The 21,233-nt window shown below is 40.8% G+C and overlaps 4 protein-coding genes across 4 annotated transcripts; 2 read left to right on the top strand and 2 right to left on the bottom strand.

Moving 5' to 3' along the window:
• Positions 1-3,739: 3,739 nt before the first annotated feature.
• On the top strand, positions 3,740-6,406 carry myl12.1 (myosin, light chain 12-1). Its single transcript, XM_079234058.1, has 4 exons — positions 3,740-3,805; positions 5,071-5,277; positions 5,494-5,655; positions 5,835-6,406. The coding sequence occupies exons 2-4, from the start codon at positions 5,094-5,096 to the stop codon at positions 6,005-6,007; spliced, it is 519 nt and encodes a 172-aa protein (XP_079090184.1). The 5' UTR covers positions 3,740-3,805; positions 5,071-5,093; the 3' UTR covers positions 6,008-6,406.
• Positions 6,407-8,606: 2,200 nt separating this feature from the next.
• On the top strand, positions 8,607-11,969 carry fastkd3 (FAST kinase domains 3; the record flags this gene model as incomplete). Its single annotated transcript, XM_079234234.1, has 6 exons — positions 8,607-10,068; positions 10,353-10,438; positions 11,040-11,214; positions 11,306-11,375; positions 11,482-11,596; positions 11,778-11,969. The coding sequence occupies 6 exons, from the start codon at positions 8,607-8,609 to the stop codon at positions 11,874-11,876; spliced, it is 2,007 nt and encodes a 668-aa protein (XP_079090360.1). The 3' UTR covers positions 11,877-11,969.
• A 93-nt stretch (positions 11,970-12,062) lies between these two features.
• On the bottom strand, positions 12,063-14,915 carry chmp5b (charged multivesicular body protein 5b). The gene is made up of 8 exons (XM_079233997.1): positions 14,762-14,915; positions 14,047-14,151; positions 13,519-13,565; positions 13,273-13,366; positions 13,100-13,171; positions 12,760-12,868; positions 12,507-12,622; positions 12,063-12,411 (listed from the first exon to the last, which is right to left on the bottom strand). The coding sequence occupies exons 1-8, from the start codon at positions 14,828-14,830 to the stop codon at positions 12,361-12,363; spliced, it is 663 nt and encodes a 220-aa protein (XP_079090123.1). The 5' UTR covers positions 14,831-14,915; the 3' UTR covers positions 12,063-12,360.
• A 2,472-nt stretch (positions 14,916-17,387) lies between these two features.
• On the bottom strand, positions 17,388-20,817 carry LOC306750718 (delta-type opioid receptor-like; the record flags this gene model as incomplete). Its single annotated transcript, XM_079234189.1, has 3 exons — positions 17,388-17,914; positions 18,269-18,621; positions 20,582-20,817. The coding sequence occupies 3 exons, from the start codon at positions 20,815-20,817 to the stop codon at positions 17,388-17,390; spliced, it is 1,116 nt and encodes a 371-aa protein (XP_079090315.1).
• Positions 20,818-21,233: the final 416 nt, after the last annotated feature.

The raw sequence follows: 21,233 nt of genomic DNA, 5'->3' as shown, positions 1-21,233 counted from the left end.
GTTTGGGGGGCAGTGGTTCTTGACCCAACCTGCGTGTTGGCTGTACCACTCACTGCTTTTGCAATTGCAGCGCTGAGTACTTTGCTTGTGATCATTTAGTAAATAAATATAGAGAACGAGAGAAGTTGTTGAACTGAGTTCTTCTGGAGGCTACACCAGGCATCCAATAATTAGCACGCATTAACAATTTACCGAAGCACTCTCATCTGTGAGTGTTGCTAACTTTAGCTAATCTATTGTTACTTGTTTCACATGCAACAAATGCCAGTTACATGTATCTTTGTCACTCTCACTTTTATCTCACTCTTATTTGTGGAAGTATGCAAATGTCCCTCAGCTCAAAAACATTAAAAAAAGTGAAGTAAATCAAAGCCTTGGAGGCTGTTGATAAAACACTCTCCTGGTGCCAAACTCATAAACATGAATTTACAAAAGTAATCAAATCAAGTTTGTTAGAGGCAGTTGGTCAGGCCGATTTAATTTGCCTGTCACGGATGTTTGGGCATGTTTTGGGACAGATTGACTGCTACACTAACACTTGGTAAGTTTATATGGCAGAAATATGTCAGTGAACACCTCTGAGGTCTTTGTGTTGAACTCTTGTCCTTTTTGCCCCTCACCCGCCCGCCACTGTCCCACATGACATAAGAGTAGACAACATAGCTAAAATGTTATGGCGTTGATAAGAGATCAACACTAAGGAGAACAACACAATGCTTTAAGCAGAGTTATACACTAAATGTATAATGAATATGGGATATATTCTACAAGTGGAACAAAATATGTCAAAAGCCACTAAATCATCTGCCAACATGACTGTTTTGAACCACTCTGATTAAATAATAGGAAATACAGTTAACTAATCATCAGAAAAGCAGAAGCGATGTGAACGGCTTTTTATAATCAAATACTGGAGAGTCGACTTGATTCTGAAGCCTATAATGCTGTGATTCAAGTGCATTTAAACTGTATTTTTACGGGAAAGTTTGCCATTTTGTGAAATACACTATTTACTTTCTTGTCGGGAAGTTAGACGAGAAGATTGATGCCTCTCTCGTATTTATACGGTATATGAGTCTGCAGGTGCCAGCTAGTTAGCTTAGCTTAGCATAAATAATGGCAACAGTTTGCCTGTCTCTTTCCAAAAAGAATCTGCCTACTGTACAAACATAATTATTGCTAAGTTCACATCACACATCATCTAATAACGTGTTTGTTACCTTTGGGCAGCTAGCTGTTTCCCTCTGTTTCCAGTCTGTATGCTTTGCTAAGCTAACCGTCTTCTGACTGTCGCTTCACATTGTACAGACATGAGAGTGGTATACATTGTTCTCATCTAATTCTTGACAAGGAAGTAAACAAACGTGTTTCAGTTACGCGCTGGCAGGAACAAAATCTTCTTTTATTAAACAATTCACTTTTTGTATAATTTAAGATTAAAACGCATACATTACTATGTAAATAAATGTGTATGTTCCTGAGAAGTTAGCCTGTAAACATACCCACGAGTGACTGTTCCAGTGAATGTTACAGTGTGTAACAATAATATCCCCATGCCAGTTAATTAAATGTACTGATATCATGAAGTCTGTGTATTATACCTTGTCGGATCCCTAAAGGTACAGTAACCTCCAGGATTAGTGAACATTCCTGAATGTCAAAGAATAGCCTCTCTCCGTATAGATTTGATTGCAGATTCCTGCATGGGCTTAACTCTAATCTGACTATAAATCTCAAATACCAAACAACTGTAACTCACAGCTCCTATAGAAATATCCTTTCCTTGAAACTATCCAGTTTCATAGAAAAGCTCAAGTGAATATCTTCCCAGGAGCGTGATAACACAGTCCCTGGATGACTTCATCCTATTGTACTCTATTCCAATCCAATACAATCACCCTGCAAGCGTGAAGCCTAATGTATAATGCTGACATGTCAGAAAGGTGCTTCAACTCTGTGGTCATTTTGAGGCCGTAAAGCAGATAGTGGTTAAGTTGTATTATTATATTGAATTCTTCACTCGTCTGATTGTCCACGTTCATGTTAGCATCCTGTCATTGGGTTCAGCTGTCCAGGAAATTCCAACTCTATGGATGTCTCCTGGGATGTATTTGGGGTATTTTTATGCTCTGCTTAGTATGACTCCCACACATTGCAGCCACTTGAATGTTTAATGATAACAGTTCGAGACATGAACACATTAACTGGGCTCTCACACAGGATTGGTAACATACTGAGACAAACTATTAATGGCCTCAAGAAGCTATCTATAATATCACTGAGAAAATGTAAGCTTTTATTTGCAGCTAGCACACTCCAGTGGTTTAAGGCGACACTACATAATACAACTTAGTAATATAATATACATTTGACTCAGTGGGTCTCACCATTCACAAATACAAAGAGATCAACTTGGAAAAGTTTACATTTGCAGATAAAAAATGTGCTTGCCTCCCCTAGATAAGTTTGGAATCATATTAGTTACACTGATGTCATGTTTAATATCTATATTTATGTTCAAATTGATAGACCTCCACTACAAATCCCAGTGATAAAAACATTTGTATTTAGCTGTCTGGGGCACTATCTACATCAACATGTGTATTAGTCCTTTAATAGACTACAACATAAAAATAAACTCTGCTAGTTTGTGCCTGATCATTTAAAAGATCATTACTTTTCTCTATAAATCATCTAAGTCCCCTTCTCACCATCATTAACACTGGTTTTAGTTTAGTTTAGGACTACTGGCAATAGCTCTAGACTGGAGTCACGGTTGGTTACAACATATAGCATAACTGTGAGTGACTTGTGGCTTTTGTTCAGCCATTTTGTTATCAACTTTGAAAGTGATACGACAACTGGACCAAAAAGACAGCGACTTGTTTTAAACTGTGACTCAACAGTTGAATATCTTGCTTTTAAGCTCTGCAACACTCAGCCTCCCTTTACAGCAATGACCAACTGTTGTTTGACCACGGTGGGCAGTCAGTATCTATTATTATCCATTCTATCAACATTGTTCCCTTTATTGTATGGGTTTAAGTAGGAACTTAATTTTTATTGGATTTTCTTTAACTTTACTCAATCAGGTTAGGTCCCATCGAAATTAAATTATCTTTTTACAAGAGAAACCTTGCAGAGAAAGCAGCATATACATTTATTTATTTTTACATAAATAGCACACCGCTGAGATACTATTTGATAGTAGATTGTTGATCAAATACTATTTGATAGTAGATTAAATACTATTTGAGTCAGATTAAAATCTACTCAATGGGAACTACTATTTGTATCTGACTGGTAATAATGATAAAATCACAACATCATAAAAAAAAGAACAGGTTTTCCTTATTTACAGTAACGCCCATTTTTTTTCCACAGGGATCATTTTAGTTTTCCCTTGCCTTAATTGCACAAAGGACGATGTGTCTTTCTTCCCTTAAAAGGGCATATCCAGGAATGTCAACGCAGGCCAGACAGTATTTGTGGAAGTTACATTTACTCCCTTGGGGGTGGGAAGGTGCATTAGATTTTCTAATATACTTAATAATAAAATATTAGAATCAGTTTTAGAATTAAGTTTAGCAAATATATGCTTTCTAAACGTAGTATCCAGAGCAAAACAACTTATTAGTTGGGTTTCAAGAGAGTAATAATAGTGTCGTGCTTGTTGACCTCCCCTATTTTCCTTAGTTGGTTTGTTCCAAATATCCTGTACGGAACCCAACATGATTATCAGGAAGTGAAGGGCGGTGGTTGAGAAAAGAGCAGCTTCGGGCTAACTGTGTTTTGTAGTTGTCAGGTAAGACTGTCTGTTTTGACTTTATTTCTCTACCTATTCACCTTAGCTACATTATAAATGTGTTTCTATCAGTATATCAAATAGCGTGTGGTAATTGTAAAGGATTGGAGTATATCTGAATATGGTTTTGTGCCGATGGATTGCACTGAAAACACGGCTGTTAGCTTCGTGGCTGATTACTCGATAGCAAAAACAAACTCCGTTGCAATAAATTGGTTTTCAGGACTTGCAAAGTTAATTATCTTATTAAAATGTAACCTCTCGTCGTGAACGTGGGTCACGTCCACGGCTGTCTGGGTGTTTGTAGGGAACTAACGTTCACGTCATGGCTCAAGCTAGGCCGCAGCTGTCTACGTACTTGTTACAGAACAGTTGTCATAAAATCAGTTATTGAAACGAATGAACACGAGGATAAGTTTGTTGTTTGAACTATTAGTTTGCGCGCTACGTTTTGGAAAGTGTGCATCACTAACAAAGTAAGTCACCATAGTGTAAGTCACTTTTTATATTGGGAACACTTCTGTGAACTTATTGAAGGCGTTTTAAACTTTTATAATTAGTGCTTTGTAATTGTGAAGACGTAACATATTTTAAAGCTAAAATTCCAGTACATTATTTGCTGAAGTCTGCGTCTCCTATTTATTATTTGCTGCTTTTTATTTCTTAATGAATTAAACATTAAAACGTGCGTCTCATAGATGATATCTAGGCCATGTCTCGATACAAAGCGAGGCTCTACACAGAACTTGCTGTCCAAGGCGGCTGAGACTGTTTTCCTTCAACATCCAGCTGCACAAATATTCACATCTGTCATGTGAACGAAGGAGAGTCTTCATTCAAGACTTTGCCTGATAAGGGCCTCTGTCCTCACATCGCTAATTCTCCTGCCTTCAGTGAAGCCGGCGAGCTGATCAACCTAGAAAGCCAGGGAACATTTCCATTTATAGCTCTGTGAGGGACACCACATTGGGGAATCGCTGGCAGAGAATTAAAATACCTTTCCATAGAGTTGTGGGGATGAATGACGAGCTCTTATTTCAAGCAACGACATGATCCACATAACCTTTGATGAGATTGTCTCACTGTGTGTCATCTTTTTGCTTTCTTAGTGATAGTATTGTCTTTTTTTTTTTTTATCTCTCTCTCCCTATTGTCATTTGATGACTGCCGTCTTCCTTTAAGGAGTAAGCACCTGGCTGTTCTAATGTCTAGCTGCAGGATTTATAATCTAACATGTATACTTTAACATATATTTATTTCCACAGGTAAAAAAAAAAAACAGGTCAACATGTCTAGCAAAAGAGCAAAGGGAAAGACCACGAAGAAGCGCCCTCAGCGCGCAACTTCCAATGTCTTCGCCATGTTTGACCAGTCTCAGATTCAGGAGTTCAAGGAGGCTTTCAACATGATTGACCAGAACCGCGATGGGTTCGTGGACAAAGAGGACCTTCACGACATGCTGGCCTCACTTGGTGAGTACGAGAGTCTCTGAGTCAGTTGTTACTTTAGGGTTGGCTCTACCAACAGGTCTAAGTTTATTCACGTGGGTGTGCACCTACACTGTTTTAAAAACTAGTTATACAAGCAAACATTTTAATCATCAGTTGTTAATGTCCCTTTTTACTGAAACCACTTCTGTAGTTGAAACCCTTCAGACTAAGTGCATCTTAACCAGGTCCTTTTTGTAGGGAAAAATCCAACTGATGAGTACCTGGAGGCTATGATGATGGAAGCTCCTGGACCCATCAACTTCACCATGTTCCTCACCATGTTTGGGGAGAAGCTCAATGGCACAGACCCCGAGGATGTGATCAGAAATGCATTTGCTTGCTTCGATGAGGAGGGTGCCGGTAAGTTCAGACGGTTGTAATATCTTTCAGTTTGTCAAAACAATCCTACTTTGCTTACTTACTACGGCCATTTTCCCCTGAGCTGAAGCATGGATGACATCAATTTATTTCGGAGATGCTTCTGATGTTGATTGATTTTCAGTCTTGGCCTTATCTGATTTGACTGTTTTTCCTCTCAGGTTCTATCCAGGAGGATTATCTCAGAGAGCTGCTCACAACAATGGGTGACCGGTTTACAGATGAGGAGGTGGACGAGCTCTTCAGAGAGGCCCCCATCGACAAGAAAAACAACTTCAACTACGTGGAGTTCACACGCATTCTAAAGCACGGTGCCAAGGATAAGGACGATTAAAGAGCCATACCAGCGCAATTCTTTCCACCCTCTTCTCCTCCTCTTCCGTCAGCTAGATCTCGGTGCTGCATGTCTCAACTTTCCAGTACGAACCCCATTTGAAACAACCAAAGCAATAACTATCCACTCTTGTTTGTTGTGAACTTCCACCATTGCCAAATGTACACATCTCTAATGAGAAGAGACAAAAATTATGTCCAATGGAATGTAAAATGTTTTTCCTGTCGTGTAAAGATGTGAAGTGACAGCACCTTGGAAGATCTAAGGGAATACGTCTTTGCAATTATGTGATCAGGTTTAGCTGAATTTTTACATTTTATAATATACACTTTTTAAATAAAGCCATCTATGAAGTTGTATTTTGCTGACTTTCTCCCCATAAATGACAACTGAAATAAGTGATGCATTATTCTGTCTTTATTTTTCCTGTTATAACTAAGGTGCTTATGCACAATGTTTCCTTCCTTGGGTGCTTGTTGAGACTTGATCAGGCGACTCCCTCCTCGCTAAATGCATTCAACGTGTGCCGACTAGCGCTGGCTGAATTCTTTCTTTGAGGGCAAATAATCAGAATCAGAACCATTTATTTGCTAGATATGTTACACCAGAAAGAATTTGTCTTAGTGGGTGGTGCATACATTAGACAAACGACAACCATCAACACAGTGCAGTAGAAACATTAAATGTAGAATATAAAATAAACACAAGATTTACTAAAAACTTATGGTGCATTTTTGTGACCCAATTCAAAGAAACATTGTCCAACTGGCATCAACACCTGCATATAATTGTGAGTGTTTCTCATGAAAATTGAGTGTGTATTTGTTATTTAAAACTCTTATTTAACAGACCAGTGAGAACGCTGAGCTACTAGATATGCATGATACAGTTGATCCCATCTATGATTGTCAGGTTTCTATTGATTTAGCAGCAGCAGTATCTACATACGCTCAACAGGTACACTTCTAATGCCAAACTTGTTATTGGAGAGGATGTGTCTTTGCTGAATAACCTTCAAGTCGAGATGAAAGTTTTCCAATTGTAAACCAATCCACTAGGCCAGGGATACCTAAAGTTCTGATGAGTTTCATTGTAGGGAGCAAGCATATGATCGAGGGCAGCACACGTAACTAAGAATCTTATCCATGCACTTCATTGAACTGATGAATTGTCCATCGCAATTGCAAACTTAAGGCTGAGAGGTTCCACTACTTCTCAAGCAACTACAAGTTGTCATTCCTAATCTGACAAACTCTTGTTAAAGGGTTTGACACACAGTAGCCGAGTAGAGAAATGATTTTTTTTCAATTACTATATTACTTTATTCATTATTTAAAAATAGATTTTGGAGAAAGAAAATGCTAAAAGACGCCGTAGTAAAGTGTTATAAAAAAAACTAATCCAAAATCATAGTACAGTTCAATAAAAAAATACAGTTATACAAGTACCATTATACGGAGTCATAGAATTTCATAGAAATCATAGTATAGTTTACCGTAAAAATGTAATGAAAAATTAATTATAAGTAATTATGTTAAAGTCAGAGTAGCGTATATCATAAACAATGCATACTATATTGTATTATATTTTTGGCATACCATATTAGCACATTTTAATGGCAATGTATAGGCCATTTGAACTAGGGGAAACCTATTGGGTCAGAGTGTGCAGTTATTAAGTGGGTTATGTCGCCCTCTATTGTCTAAATAAAAGAACTCACGCTGAATGGTGCTGCCTTCTAATGCTGTCGGTAAAGTGGTAAAATGGTTTGTATTTTACAGCTAAAGTTATTAAGAATCAAGCATATCCGACACGTATTCTGGATTTGTCAGCAATATTTATATTATGTCGTAGTCAAAGTTGAATTCCGACCAAAAGTAACATAAACTACTAGATATAGTTATAATCCAATGAACCAAAGAACCGCATAACGAGGCGCCATGAATGCCTCAGGATCCTTACGGAACCACGTGACGGGAAACGTCTACGCTGTTCCCCGGTTCTTATGTCCCCGTGCAGCTGCCGAGAATGTCAAGGTGTGAATGTTACCGCTTTCCTCTTGTCTATTGTTGTTTACTCTTCACTGCGGGTCCAGGTGTCAGCCTTTAAACACGCTAATCAGATCAGCGCGAGCCAGGAAGCTCGCGTCTGAGTATCTCACGTTACCTAACGTTGCCTCAAGGTTGGTTAGTTAACGGAAGACTCACAAGGGAGTCACTCTCGTGCTTGTATGTCCTATTATAATCTATTATGCAGTTCTTTTGTTCCCCAGTTTTTGTTTGTATATTTTATTTATTTGTTTTCTACTACATTTGCTCTTTTTGGTTATTTGTTTGGTTTTGTTGTATTCATTGCCTTTATGGTGTGGTCCTTTTTGTTTACCGGTATATTAAGTTATGTTTATTCGTTGATTCTCTGTATAGCACTTTGTAAACTTTGTTTTTAAAGGTGCTATATAAATAAAGTTATTATTATTGCTAGTAACACTGATGGTGATCTCAGATTTAGTCAGTAAACATTGTGGAAACACCTGCGTTGTCCTCGAGTTCTTGTCCTCAAAGTATGTGTTTTTCATTGTTTCAGCTGGGTCTGAAGAGGCATGGCTCTGAATCTGATCCAGAGATGTCAGCTGTTCAGGCAGTTCGGGATCCAGCGCTACCCTCCTGTCGGACCCGTCCGGGCCGCCAGGCTCCTGGGGGCCAATGGAGCCGGTCATACTTGTGCAGCCTGCCTGCACACCTCAGCTGCCGGCTGCATCCAGAGTCGGGGCTGCAAGAAGCTCCACTTGGACTGCGGGAGGAGAAATCTGAGCACCATTGTGAAGGAGCCCCTGTTTGTCGCTAGCAGCTCTGTCGGACTCCACAGAGATTCAGGACCTCGGTTCCGTCTGACCCAGCTGCACCGGCCCACGGCTGCAGAGGAGCAGGCTTTCCAGCAGCGTCTAGGGGGCTGCTCCTCGTCCCGGCAGGTCTTCATGCTGCTGCGCACAGTGGAGATCATGTCTGACACCATGGCTGCAGCGGCACTCCACCGCGTGGCCGACCTGGAGCACGAGAGTGGATCCCTGAAGGATCCCGCGGTGCTGGAGAATGACACCATCAGAGCCCTGTGCTTCCAGCTGGAGGAGGACTCTGTGCGGCTGACAGATGCCGGACTGGTATCGGCTCTCTTTGCTTGCACCCGCCTCCTCTTGGATCCCTGGAGCATGCTGGTGGTGCGGCTGGTGTCTGAGAGCCAGGAGAGGCTGGACAGAGGGCAGATGAGTGTAGGGCAGCTGTGCACTCTGGGCCGGGCAATGCTGGCTGTGGGGGGTCCTGGCTGTGTGATGCTGGAGCAGGTGATGGAGCAAATCCAGAAGCAGGAGCCGTCCCGGTGGAGCCTTTCGGATCTCACTGCTGCCTATAGGTTTCTGCAAGGTGACGTGGGTCAAGACGGAAAACACCGGGACCTGCTGAACTCCATGCACTCCCACGCCGTGACGGTCGCCTCCCGCATGGATCCTCCCGCTGTCAGCGGGCTGCTCAGCGCCCTCGTGACCTTGAACCAGACGCAGGCCATGCCGCTTGTGATCAGTCTGTGTAAACAGGCTGTGCGGCATGTGCCTCGCTTCACCGACGAGGAACTCACCGTTGTGCTCGGCGCCTTGATGCACTTTGGTCACAGTGATCATTACTTTGTGGAGGCCATGGAGAGGTACGTGCCCACAATGACCTTCACCTCGCATCCGGAGACGGTGACCAAGGTGATTCAGTTCTTCGGCCGGAGGAACATCCTGTCCCCGACTGTGTTTGACGCCGTCGCAGAGAGCTTTGTGTACCGAGCAGACGACTACAGCACCAGCCAGGTGGCCAGGCAGATCATGGCTTTCGGAAAGCTCGGCTACCTTCCTCCCAACGCTGGCGAGGTGTTCCGGAAAGTTGAAACCATCCTGCGTGCACGCTTCTCACACTTCCAGCCCCGGACGCTGCTCAACCTCCTGCACTCCTGCACCCTGGTGGAGCGGTTCCCTGTTAACTTTGTCTCCAAAGTATTCAGCAGTTACTTCCTACAGCAACTGCAAGGTGAAACATCCCGCCAGACACCTGCAATGTGTTCGACCTTTCCACAAGCGTGCTTAAGAAGAATACTAACAATGACATTGTTGCTTTTATTGTCTTGTGTATTTATCCTTCTGCAATATATATCGACAAGTTGGTCATCCGGATTGTTTATACTGTAATTTCAATATGTTGGTTTATACTATACACACACGACATATATTGCATGGGGGAAGTTTTTCCTCATGAGACACATTTGTGATATTTGGCTATAGAGATACTATAGACTAAACCTTCCTGTCTTCCAGAGCAGGGCACAGGAATGGACCGGATCGTCCTGGCACAGCTGACCCAGCTCTACATGACGTTGAAGTTGGAGTGTCCTTCTTATGAGGTAAAAAAGGTAAAACTATGTCAACAGTTGGATATGTTAGCGCCTCAAACCTGAATACACACCCTCTTACAACATGCCACCCTTGAATAAGGAAGGTAGCACCGTAGTAGCACTTAGATGGCACTTAAAGATAGCACTTTGTAGTTTAACTTTATTGAAGAAATTGTACTTTCTTGATTCTCGTTGTTCTAAATTTGTACTCATGGTGGAATTGCACTTATTGTAAGTCGCTTTGGATAAAAGCGTCAGCTAAATGAAATGTAATGTAATGTGTGAGGTTCAGTGCATTCCAGTTATCTACATTATAAAACCTGTACTGGTGACTTCCTACCTTTCTCATAGTGACTGTTGACCAAATACAAAACAGACTTTGCGTCTTGAAGCGTGTCTACTGTGTGGTTTGGTGTGGCTGCCCATGTGCTTTTATTCTGAAGGCCAAAACAGATCGTTGATGTCACTGCAGCTTTCATGGAAAAATGTTGATGTTGTATTGATTGCTCAAGAGAAATCAGAAAAATGTACTTTCAACTAAAAATGTAATTATACGGTGGGTTAAGTTGTAAAGCAAGAATTGAGTATGAACGTATTTGTGTCTCCTCAGGGTTCCAAGCTCCTGCCCAAGTACCGAGTCAAGTCCTTCCTCATGTCTGGACGCTCTCTGGAGACGCCCGTGGACGCACATCTGTACAACTCTGTAAAAACTGGACTGGTGGATTTGCTCGGGGATCGTTCATACTTTGGATCCAAAGTTCTGACGCCGTACTGCTACACACTCGGTAATGTAACAGCTGTTTATCCTAAATGTTCCCTGTAGTCGACATAAAGGGGTTTAACGGCCAACAACTTTTTTTTGTTTTGTTCTTGTAGATGTGGAGATAAAACTTGATGAAGAAGGATATGTGCTGCCTGCCAGTCATGTTGATGACGTATACAAAAGGTAAATGCTTTCATGTAAAAACTCTTCTGACGTTCATCTGTCGACGCTACAGGGATTTTTGAAAATGGGTTTTAACACATTGCTCCGGATGGTTTGTGTGTTGCAGGATCGCGCTTTGTATTGACGGACAGAAGAGGTTCACTACAAACACGAGGCAGCTACTTGGAAAAGAGGCCATCAAGCAGCGACATCTGAGGCTTCTGGGATATGAAGTTGTTCAGGTGAGAACCCCATCTTCACTTTTGTGGAGTCAGCAATTTTCTGACAGATTTTCCTCTGCCCAAATTGTTTATTAATAAATGGTACATAGAATGAAATTACAGAACGTTCTGACTGTTTTACTCATTTAGTTCTCGTAACTTTTGATGAAATTACTGAAAAAAAACATTTCTTTTTTTCTAGATTCCTTTCTATGAATTTGAAAAACTGCGAAACAAGACCAGTGTGGTGGAGTACCTGCACCAAAGAATCTTCCCTCACACTTACAGGCTGAGCTGGTGATGATGCAAACGACAACGCTGTGAATTATTTTAGTTGAGCCCCAATTTGCGTCAAGAAATCTGTATTTATTTTTCTCAAGTAAATGTAAAAAATAAATATCTTTTAAGTTATTGATTATCCATTTCTACATATTTTACTTGGCAATAAAGTGAATTTTGTATAAATTACTTTTGCATGACTTCGATGTATTGTTTGAAAAATATAATTTATTTTGTTCTTGGCAAAGAAATGCTGCAGAAACTGTACAAAGTTAAGAGAATCCCAAATCAGACAATCACCACAGATACATGAGATATGAGCTCAATAATTGAGTAGAAATCAACTTTTAATTAAAGATACCTGATTTTAAGATGCAGTTCATCATTCCTTGGACAGAAGATGCTTTGGTTTTTAATTCTGCACTCTAAGGCTGGGAGTGTCAGTTGGATAAATACAAAAAGCCTATGATACATGTAAAACTAGCATTATTGCTCCGGTTGCACTTTTATGTAGCAGGAATCTGAGGAAGGCCAAACTCGTCCACCAGGACACCATCCTGAAACACAAAGAAGAAGAATGACCGTTCATGAAAAAAAAGCTCTAAACTAAAGAGAACATAAAAATATATATTTTTTTAAAACTGTTAAGTACCCTGTTCACCGACTTGTCTCCGGGCATGCCCTCCGGGATGGAGGGAGCTGTTGCAGCCTCGTCCAGGTAGGAGCTGTCGTCATCCATTAGGAGCTCGTCTCCCAGAGCATCCAGCTCTGTGGACGCAGAAACGGTTAAGGATGGAAGGAAATGGCAGCCATTGTTAGCTTGTGTGAAACAAAGGTCTCAATGACAACACATGTTATTTAAGGACAACGGGCAATTATTCCCATCCTTGAAGTATTTTACTGACCGGCCTCCAAGTCGTCGTCATCAATTTCAGGAGTGCCGTAGCTTCTGCCCAGCGCCTCCTGGATGTCGTTGGCGTCCTCCATCATGTCCCCAAGCTCATCTTGAAGATCCTGAATATTAAAAGAAAACAAGTTCAGAGTTCACGCTTCATTCTTTGGCTCTGTAACAAAGACTTCTATTGTGCTGAATGCCCCACACAAGGTTAAAAGGTATAGTTTGGATGTTTTGGCTGTGTTCACGAGCAGTGCAATGCATTGTCGCCACCGTCTTTAAATATACACCATCTGGTCCGCTGAGATCAATTATATTGGTTGGTAAATCTATATTCACAAAACACATACCTCAATCTGATCAATTTTCACATGCTTGTATGCTTTCTTCATCTCTTTGGCGCCGATTTTCATGGCATCAACCTAAAACGAAGAAAAAAATGTCAGCAGAAAGACCCATTTTCTTTCCAGTTGGAAGAAAATATCATCTGGTAGATAATTGACTTAATAATTGACTGTCTTACTGTGGTTTTAGTGTCTTTCAGGGTCTGGATTGTGTAGTTTGCTTGTTCCATGTTGAACGACTGCTGCATGAGGTTATCTTTCTGGCTCTCATACCTGGACGATATAATGATGATATAGAGTTAGACTTTCATTGCAGATGGGATGTGTAATAACTGTGGTTGATAAGATAAACATGCAATTCTTTTATAGTTAATTTGATCTGTTTAATATTATAGACACAGACTTTGGTAAATCAAAGTACTTACATACGCTTCTGCTTCAGAACTCTCATCGCTTTCTGCTTGACCATGTTCTGGTGAATGAAAACAATAATTAGAAATACTTAACAACTGATACTAACTGATGATCAACATGAGACATGAACGGGACAAAAGTATTTATTCTAAATATTTGATCCGATAGTTTCTAATTTGCATTTAACATTAAATTAAATAAGTTTTGCAGTGAGGTATTGGAAACAGTATAAAATCAAGATATTGAAGGTATACTACTATATGTATTCAGTGATCTTGTGCAAAACTACAACATTTTACACCATTAATTTGTTTCTTACATTTTTTTTTAAAAAGCAAACAGCCCATCTACATCCATGTTTTGAGCTCTGCTTGCTCCAGCATATATGTGTGTATGTTAAAATAAAAAGAAAAAAGAGTTTGTAAACGCTCCCTTTGTGCTGATGAGAGGCTTTTGGTCCTGGTCAGCAGCCTAAAGGCTCCAAGAGAAGAGACCTTTCTCTTCTTGGCTTTACAGCAGCATCGAACACTGAATCTCACCTTTGAGGGCCCGTCTCTCATCTTTTTCATCTGGTCCTTGTATTTCACAAGTTCTACATCTAGTCTGGCAATCTTTTTTTCCACGGACTCAGAGCGAGAATCAACCTTCAAGTAAAACACAGAGAAAAGGACATGAGCTTCTGGTCATTATCAGTGTATTCCTCTTTAAAAAAATGGCCCTTTTCAGATCAAATAAAGCTGATTCTGAGAAAGGATTAATTGCATGGAAGGCTTTTTCTTTAGGCATCCACACATAGTTGGGTAAATTAGTCCTAATGAAGACCATTACATATCATCCGGTTCTTCCTCCACCCTAGTTGTCTAATAATAGCTGTTCCCTGACAAATAACCAGTATAACTGGTTGCTGTCATTCCACCGAGAGCGACATGGTTCCTGTTGTACACCAGTGTAAAGGCTGTTCAAAACTAAATAATGCTGATTCACTACGTGAACAGATAAACACATTGTGTTGTTTAAATACCTTTGTTTGTCGACCGACGCTATCAACGTGAGGTAAACACGCCCAATGTGATAACCCTGTCTGCTATCAATAATAACATAGCTAGTAAGTATTAGGCTCGTTGATTATGACAGCATAGCGTCTGAATATGGTTTCCTGCTCATAAAAGTGAGCTAGCCCAGCCGAGAAGGGGTCCATCTTTGTTTACTTTGTTCGAGACAGCGTCCAAAAAGTTACATCAGGATTGAACTCACGGTTCCTATGCAGTCTGTCAGGTTCGGCGGAGGAGCCTTGGGTTTCCCGGTGCCAAATAATCTGTTCATTTTGGCTGAAAATTGAGGCTTTTTTTACTCGTAAAGGACGCTGTAGCTCGCTGACACCGTACACCAACCAGCTGAGGCAAAAACACCCGGAAGAGACCGCGAGTGACGTCAGAGGAGTCACGTGATAATTGGTCACTCGGCCGCGCCCTTCAAACAGCTCTCCGTTTGTCTTCATTTATTTTATGTTTAAAGTATAGGTGTTGTGTTGGTGTTGATGTAGATCGCTTACCATATTATATTTGAATAAAATAAAAAAAACATATCGGTTCATTGTTATTTTTCTTTTTTTTGTGTGCCAAAAAGTAAGAGACAAAACATGATATGTAGCCCACATAACATTTAAACACGTCTAAACATAAAACAAATACATGTAATGCAGTATCCCATTAACAACGGTGGGAGTTCAATGCCCATATAATCTTTCCAAAATCAATTCATATGTTCATTCATATTCATCAGTAATGACATGTTCTGTTCTCTGGAGGGAGCTGCTGGCTTACAGTAAAACAGTGAATAAAACATAATCACCTGCAGAAGACTCCCGACCTCCTAAACACTCAAACTGCTCCTCATCTATCAACGTGTGATTTAAATAAGCCACTGTGAGAGACAGTGTTTTATTTTACAACAAAAATATTCAAAGTAATGACGCAGTGCAAACATAGAAAGACGTGGCAGCATAAAGGAGAGTATCACATCAAATATTACAGAGATTTACAAATCAAAACTGACAACAAGATGAGTTTTCATTGCAAGAGAAGAGAGTCATTGTTTGTTAAACTAGCTTTAATATTTATCGCTTCAAGCACAGTTTTGAGCGTTGACAGCAGTCAAAGCCAATATACAGCAGCAGCAGGTTAAACGCTAAGCACAGAGACTGAAGATAAAAATATGATGTCTTGGTCACAGTGACGTTTCGTAGAATAATGTCTCTTATTTTGTTGTCAAGTAACAGAACTTCTGCGTGTCCGTTTAAATAGAGATTTGTTAACAATAAATTAAAAAAAGTTTCCCCAAACCCACAACACTCTGGTTTGGGGACATGAGAGAGAAACATGTCTCTGAAAATGAATTTTATTTCTGAATTGCCTAGCTGACCTCTAATGTGATGTATGAGTTTATACCATGAGTGATCATACATTTGTATAATAAGTTTGTCTATTTGCAGTACATTCAAAATAACAGCACAGCATCAAGCACTGGCTGCCGATGCTGCTTTAAACTGTCATAGCAATGATCATTGACATGCTACGAATACAGTATGTTTCAACAATGTCTGTGCAAATTTTTTTCCCGTTATCTATACAAAATAACATATATTTTCATATTGTACAGTTGACCGAACAAACAGTATCTAACCAACTTGTTTAAACAGCTATTCATGTTTTCAGATTGCACTGATGACAACATTTCCCTACAATAACGGAGTGTTTCAATACAACTATGTGTATCATAGTAAAAAGCCACACAAAGCACATGTGATTGAATTATATCCCACAAATTTGACAACTTATCAGTCTGGACACAACTCCAGAGTCAAAGCTGTTTGAGAGCCCTCTGTCAAATTTTAAAAGCACATTCAAGTCCAGGATTTTTTAACTTCTCTCCTCGATAAACTTTAAGCTTTGATGCAGCGACTGAGTTTTCTTTTTTTAGTTTACCTCTCAGTGACTTCAAAGTCGACCATGAGTCAGTTCTCTCACATTGTAGTCAATCAGCACAATTTAAATGCTCACCGTCAAACAGAAATGAAAAGGATTCAAATATGGGACGTCAGTGACTCATGCAGCTATACCACTAACAAAAAGACTGTCGCTGTTTGACCCTTACTAATCGTTACTGAAACCATTTTCTGCTGCTCCAAACATCCGTTATCCTGGACTGTTAAAGGCACGTTTGGTGATAGAAACATTATCCACACAGAAAAATAAAGGTGCCATCTTGAACCAAAAATGGTTCCTCAGAGCCACAAGAAGAACCATTTCTGGTTCCACAAATTCCCTTTTCCTCCTACAGGAATACATAGAATTTGAAAAAGGCATGAACAAAATTGAGTGATCATATAACCCTAAAAACTACTGATGTAACAAGTTTACCGTGTGACGGTGCCATTCATGTAACAATTGTTTATTTGTTTCACATGAAATAATCAACAATTCTCTTTGGAAATGTTGGCATTATATTCTCATTACCTCTTGGTTTGGTATAGGAATACTTGCAATCTACGTAATTAATGTGCATTTTTTTTAAATTTTTGGAAAGGAAATGATAAAAAACAAACTTTTGGTCTTGAAACAAATTCTCTTCCAGTTCACTTCCGTCTAAACACACAATCTGTCACGAGGAAAGTTATGAATCAAAGTGACACACTATTTATAACGTGAACCTCTCCTTTGATCTCTGAAAATAGATGTTGGCACTGGTTAAAACACAACTGGTAATGGAAATAAACTCTGTAATATAGACAGAACTACATTGCCGACGTGACATGGGTTAGGCCCAGGTCATGCGAGTCTTCTTTTCCAATGTGAGAAATTGAAGACAGTTCCACTGCTAGTCATGTCGGCTTTCTAGTCCCATCTGGGTTCCCCAGGGTCACGGCGGCCTCTCGCACGCCGGGGGTCCTCCTGCTCCCCGACACCTTGTCCCCCTTCAGTTTGGCCGAGAGGCAGAAGTCCTTGAAGCAGCGTTTGAAGTTCTCATCCAGAAAGGCATACAGGACAGGGTTCAGGCTGCTGTTTGTGTAGCCCAGAGCCACGCAGAAGAAGTAAGCGGCCATGATGGCGGTGGTTTCGGGTATGCTCACCAGCGCCTTGACCAGGATGAAGATGTGAATGGGCGTCCAGCAGACCACAAACACAGCCACCACGACCACCACCAGCCGCGTGATCCGCCGCAGGTTGCGGTCTTTCTCCCTCGAGCCGGACAACATTCGGACGCTCTTCAGCCTCAGGACCATGAGGGAGTAGCACACGGTGATGATGAGCACAGGCACGACGAAGGCGAAGACAAACACGCAAACCTTCATCACTGTGTCCCAGTAGACGTACGGCTCTGGGAACTGTAAGGCACACTCGGTTATGTCTGCAGGAGCAAAGGAGAGAGGAGGGGAGAAAAAGTAAATTAAGAGACGAAGTGCACTTGTGCTTTATCGTAAATAGAATTCCACTCTGTTCCTTTCTCCTATCAATTTAGCAAGCGGTATGGAACAGCTAATTTGCACTCAAAAGGGAACATTTTGCTCTAAACTGTACTCTTTTTTTCTTTCTTACATCATTCATATTCAGGGAGGATGATGCATGATGTGCGGCTAATGGAAAACTCTGCACTGACAGATGAGAGAATATATTTCCGCCCTGAAAACGTTATCAGCGCAGGCTTTAAGTGAGTGCCCTGTCTATTCAGCGTTATTAAGGGAGGGCGAAAGCTCTTCCTCACCGCTCTTCGTCTGCGTGCCGCCCAGAATGAAAGCAGGTATGCCCGCCGCTGACGACAGGATCCAGATGCACACGTTGATCATCTTGGCTTTGATCGGCGTGCGGAAGTCCAGGGCCTTCACCGGGTGGCACACGGCCACGTAGCGATCCACACTCATCATGGTGAGGGTGAAGATGCTGGTGAACATGTTGTAGTAGTCGATGGAGATGAAGACCTTGCAGACCACCTCGCCGAAGGGCCAGGTGTTCAACAGGTAGTCCGTGCTCTGGAAGGGCATCGTGGTGGTGACGAGGGCGTCGGCGAGCGCCAAGTTGAAAATGTAGATGTTGGTGGCTGTCTTCATCTTCGTGTACCTGTTGAGCGCATGTGATGGTGAGGAGGAGAGAGATGACCAGCTAACCACCCACCAAGAGACTGAGAGCCTCCTTCTTGGCTTATGAGTCAACGTTCATTAATTCACACTGCTACCTTGAACCCAAAATGAGATTAAAACCAAGATTCTTCAGAATTTCCTATTCTTATTCATGGTTTCCGAGGCAACATTTCCATGGTTCATGGAAATGAATGCATTTTTGGTTTATAATAAATATATAAAAATGAAGTCATCGCATAGAGCATGTATCACTCAAAATCATCTTTCTAGTGATAAAATCCTTGGATAAATCCATATATGACAATGCTGCAGGGCTGACAGATTGTTGTAGATGTTGAAAGCCATAAAGAGTTAATGAATAAGAAGCTTTCGCTTTTTTAAAAGAATGTTTTAAACTGTTCTTTTAAACATATATATTATATTTTTGCGTGTGTTTTGGCCACTTGGGGACTCCGCAACAAGTTGTAAACCAAACATTGATACATTACACACTCATTCATGTGGAGTTGATGAATGAACGTCTGATATTGACTCTTTTAATTCTGTTTTTGGTCTCCACCAACTCCTGAGTGGAATATCTGGTTCCTTCGCTGCTAACTATGTTCACCAGCTAGTCACTAACTTTGCTAATTTGTCTGACTGTTGTTGGTTGTGTAGCAGGAAGCTTTATCTGAGCTGTGACTGGAAACTACAAAGATGAGAGCTGGGAGAGTGAATCAAAACATCAACCGCAACAAAGAGCTAAAAGACGTCATCTAGAGATCTGAGGGGCGACTGCAGAGTCGGGTGATACTTGTCTGTGGGTTCATCACTATAAGGCCCTTTCCACACATTACATGTAGTCATATGATTCAATGTTAATGTACAAAACATTGAGCTTTAACAGCACAAACCGTTTAAAGACATAAAGATTGCACTGCCATGACAGATAGTGCTACTAATGGCTTATAGCTCAACGTCTAATGTATGGCCTGTGTGGACTTTGTACCTTTAGTGTTTGGATGGAGATCATTTCAGATGTTGTTTACACTAAATCAACATAAAGCACCTTGCAGTTGAATCGTCCTCCACAGAGCAACTGAATAGTAAAGCGTACAGTCTTTTCTCCAACTGAGGTGATAAAATTGGCTTCTACCGACAGGCGTCGCAATCAATCTGATTTCAGGTAATTGTGGATGCCACCGCTGCGATTCACATTACATAAAAAGGGAGATTTGTTGGCTTTCACTCGCCATAAATAAGAGCCAATGAAGTGCAAGCAGGATATCAGCTTGATAAAGCACCACTAGCTTCCACCTTGATTAATATCATGTCCACCAGACAGAGACATTTACAGAATATTGTTATTATGTTTTGCAGTTTGAAGGTTAGATTCATAAAAAGGGCAGAATCAATTATGTATGGGATGATTGTGTACCACTGAATTAAAAATGACAACATCAATCTTAACAATTTCTTTGACAAATTGCAAAACTGCTTGGTCCCTTGTGCCTTACTACGTGCAACATTAATATATATTTAGATGCTGCAGCCACTTAACATGCTCATTACATGCTAGCTCTTTGGATGAGCAAGTGGGCTTTAGAGCAGAGGACCTGTCTCTATTGAGCATCGGGGCACTAAAAGGAACGATGACAGAGACCAGATGGCCTCGAGGTCACTGTGAAAGCCCAAGGGTTGGTGCCAGTGCCTTCTCCAGAAGTAATAACATTTACAGTGACTGTGGAGGAACACATTATTCTGTATGGGCCTCTGTTGTTTTCCTAAAAAACCTTTAGGTTCCCGTGCATTTGTCAAAAGACTTGTCTTACTTTTTCAGATACTTTCCTGTCAACAATAATCCTTTAAATCACGATGACATGCTTATCATATTGCCACATAAACATACAATGTATTTCTTGATCTTCAGCCTTCTTGTATTATACTTAAAAGGACCTTACCTGATGATCACATACATGACGAGGCAGTTGCCCATCAAGCCCACCACAAACACCACGGAGTAGACTGCAGTGATGATGGGGATGATGGGAGACATGCCTTCCGGCTCCCAGCTATCATCGTGGGTCACGTTGCGGCTCTCGGAGTATCCGGAGATCCACGCTGAAGAATTCACCGGACAGTCTTCAAGCAGGCACTTATTGTCTTCTTTGAATATCTCAACAGGAGAGATTTCCATTTTGACACCTGTTTGTTGATGAAAAAGCTTTATAATAATACTAAAATGATAAGACGACATGGGAACAACAGTTACATGGCAATCAGGGATGTGGCGATTAATAATAATGCAAATCATTTCGGTAAATAAGGTAACATCAGTGCGACTGAGCCAGAAAAACACACGTGAAAAACCACAGATTCAAAGGAAAAACAACAACATCATAACGTTATTGCAAAACCATGAAAGCCACGCGAACTTCACTCTGGTTCCGGAGCCACTTGTAGTTCATGCAAAACAATCGGAAATAAACACACAGGAGCTCCATCCTCTCACGAAAAAACGTCAATACATCAGAGTAATTTGAAGCTCGCAGGTTACTCACCTCGATCGACCCGAATTAGCGGACGCAACCTGTAAAATATGTTTAAAAAATA

Source organism: Taurulus bubalis (genome assembly GCF_910589615.1).
Source record: "Taurulus bubalis genome assembly, chromosome: 18".
NCBI classification, from domain to species: domain Eukaryota; kingdom Metazoa; phylum Chordata; class Actinopteri; order Perciformes; family Cottidae; genus Taurulus; species Taurulus bubalis.
The sequence above is the reverse complement of the archived record's forward strand: the minus strand, read 5'-3'. Positions and strand labels throughout refer to the sequence as shown.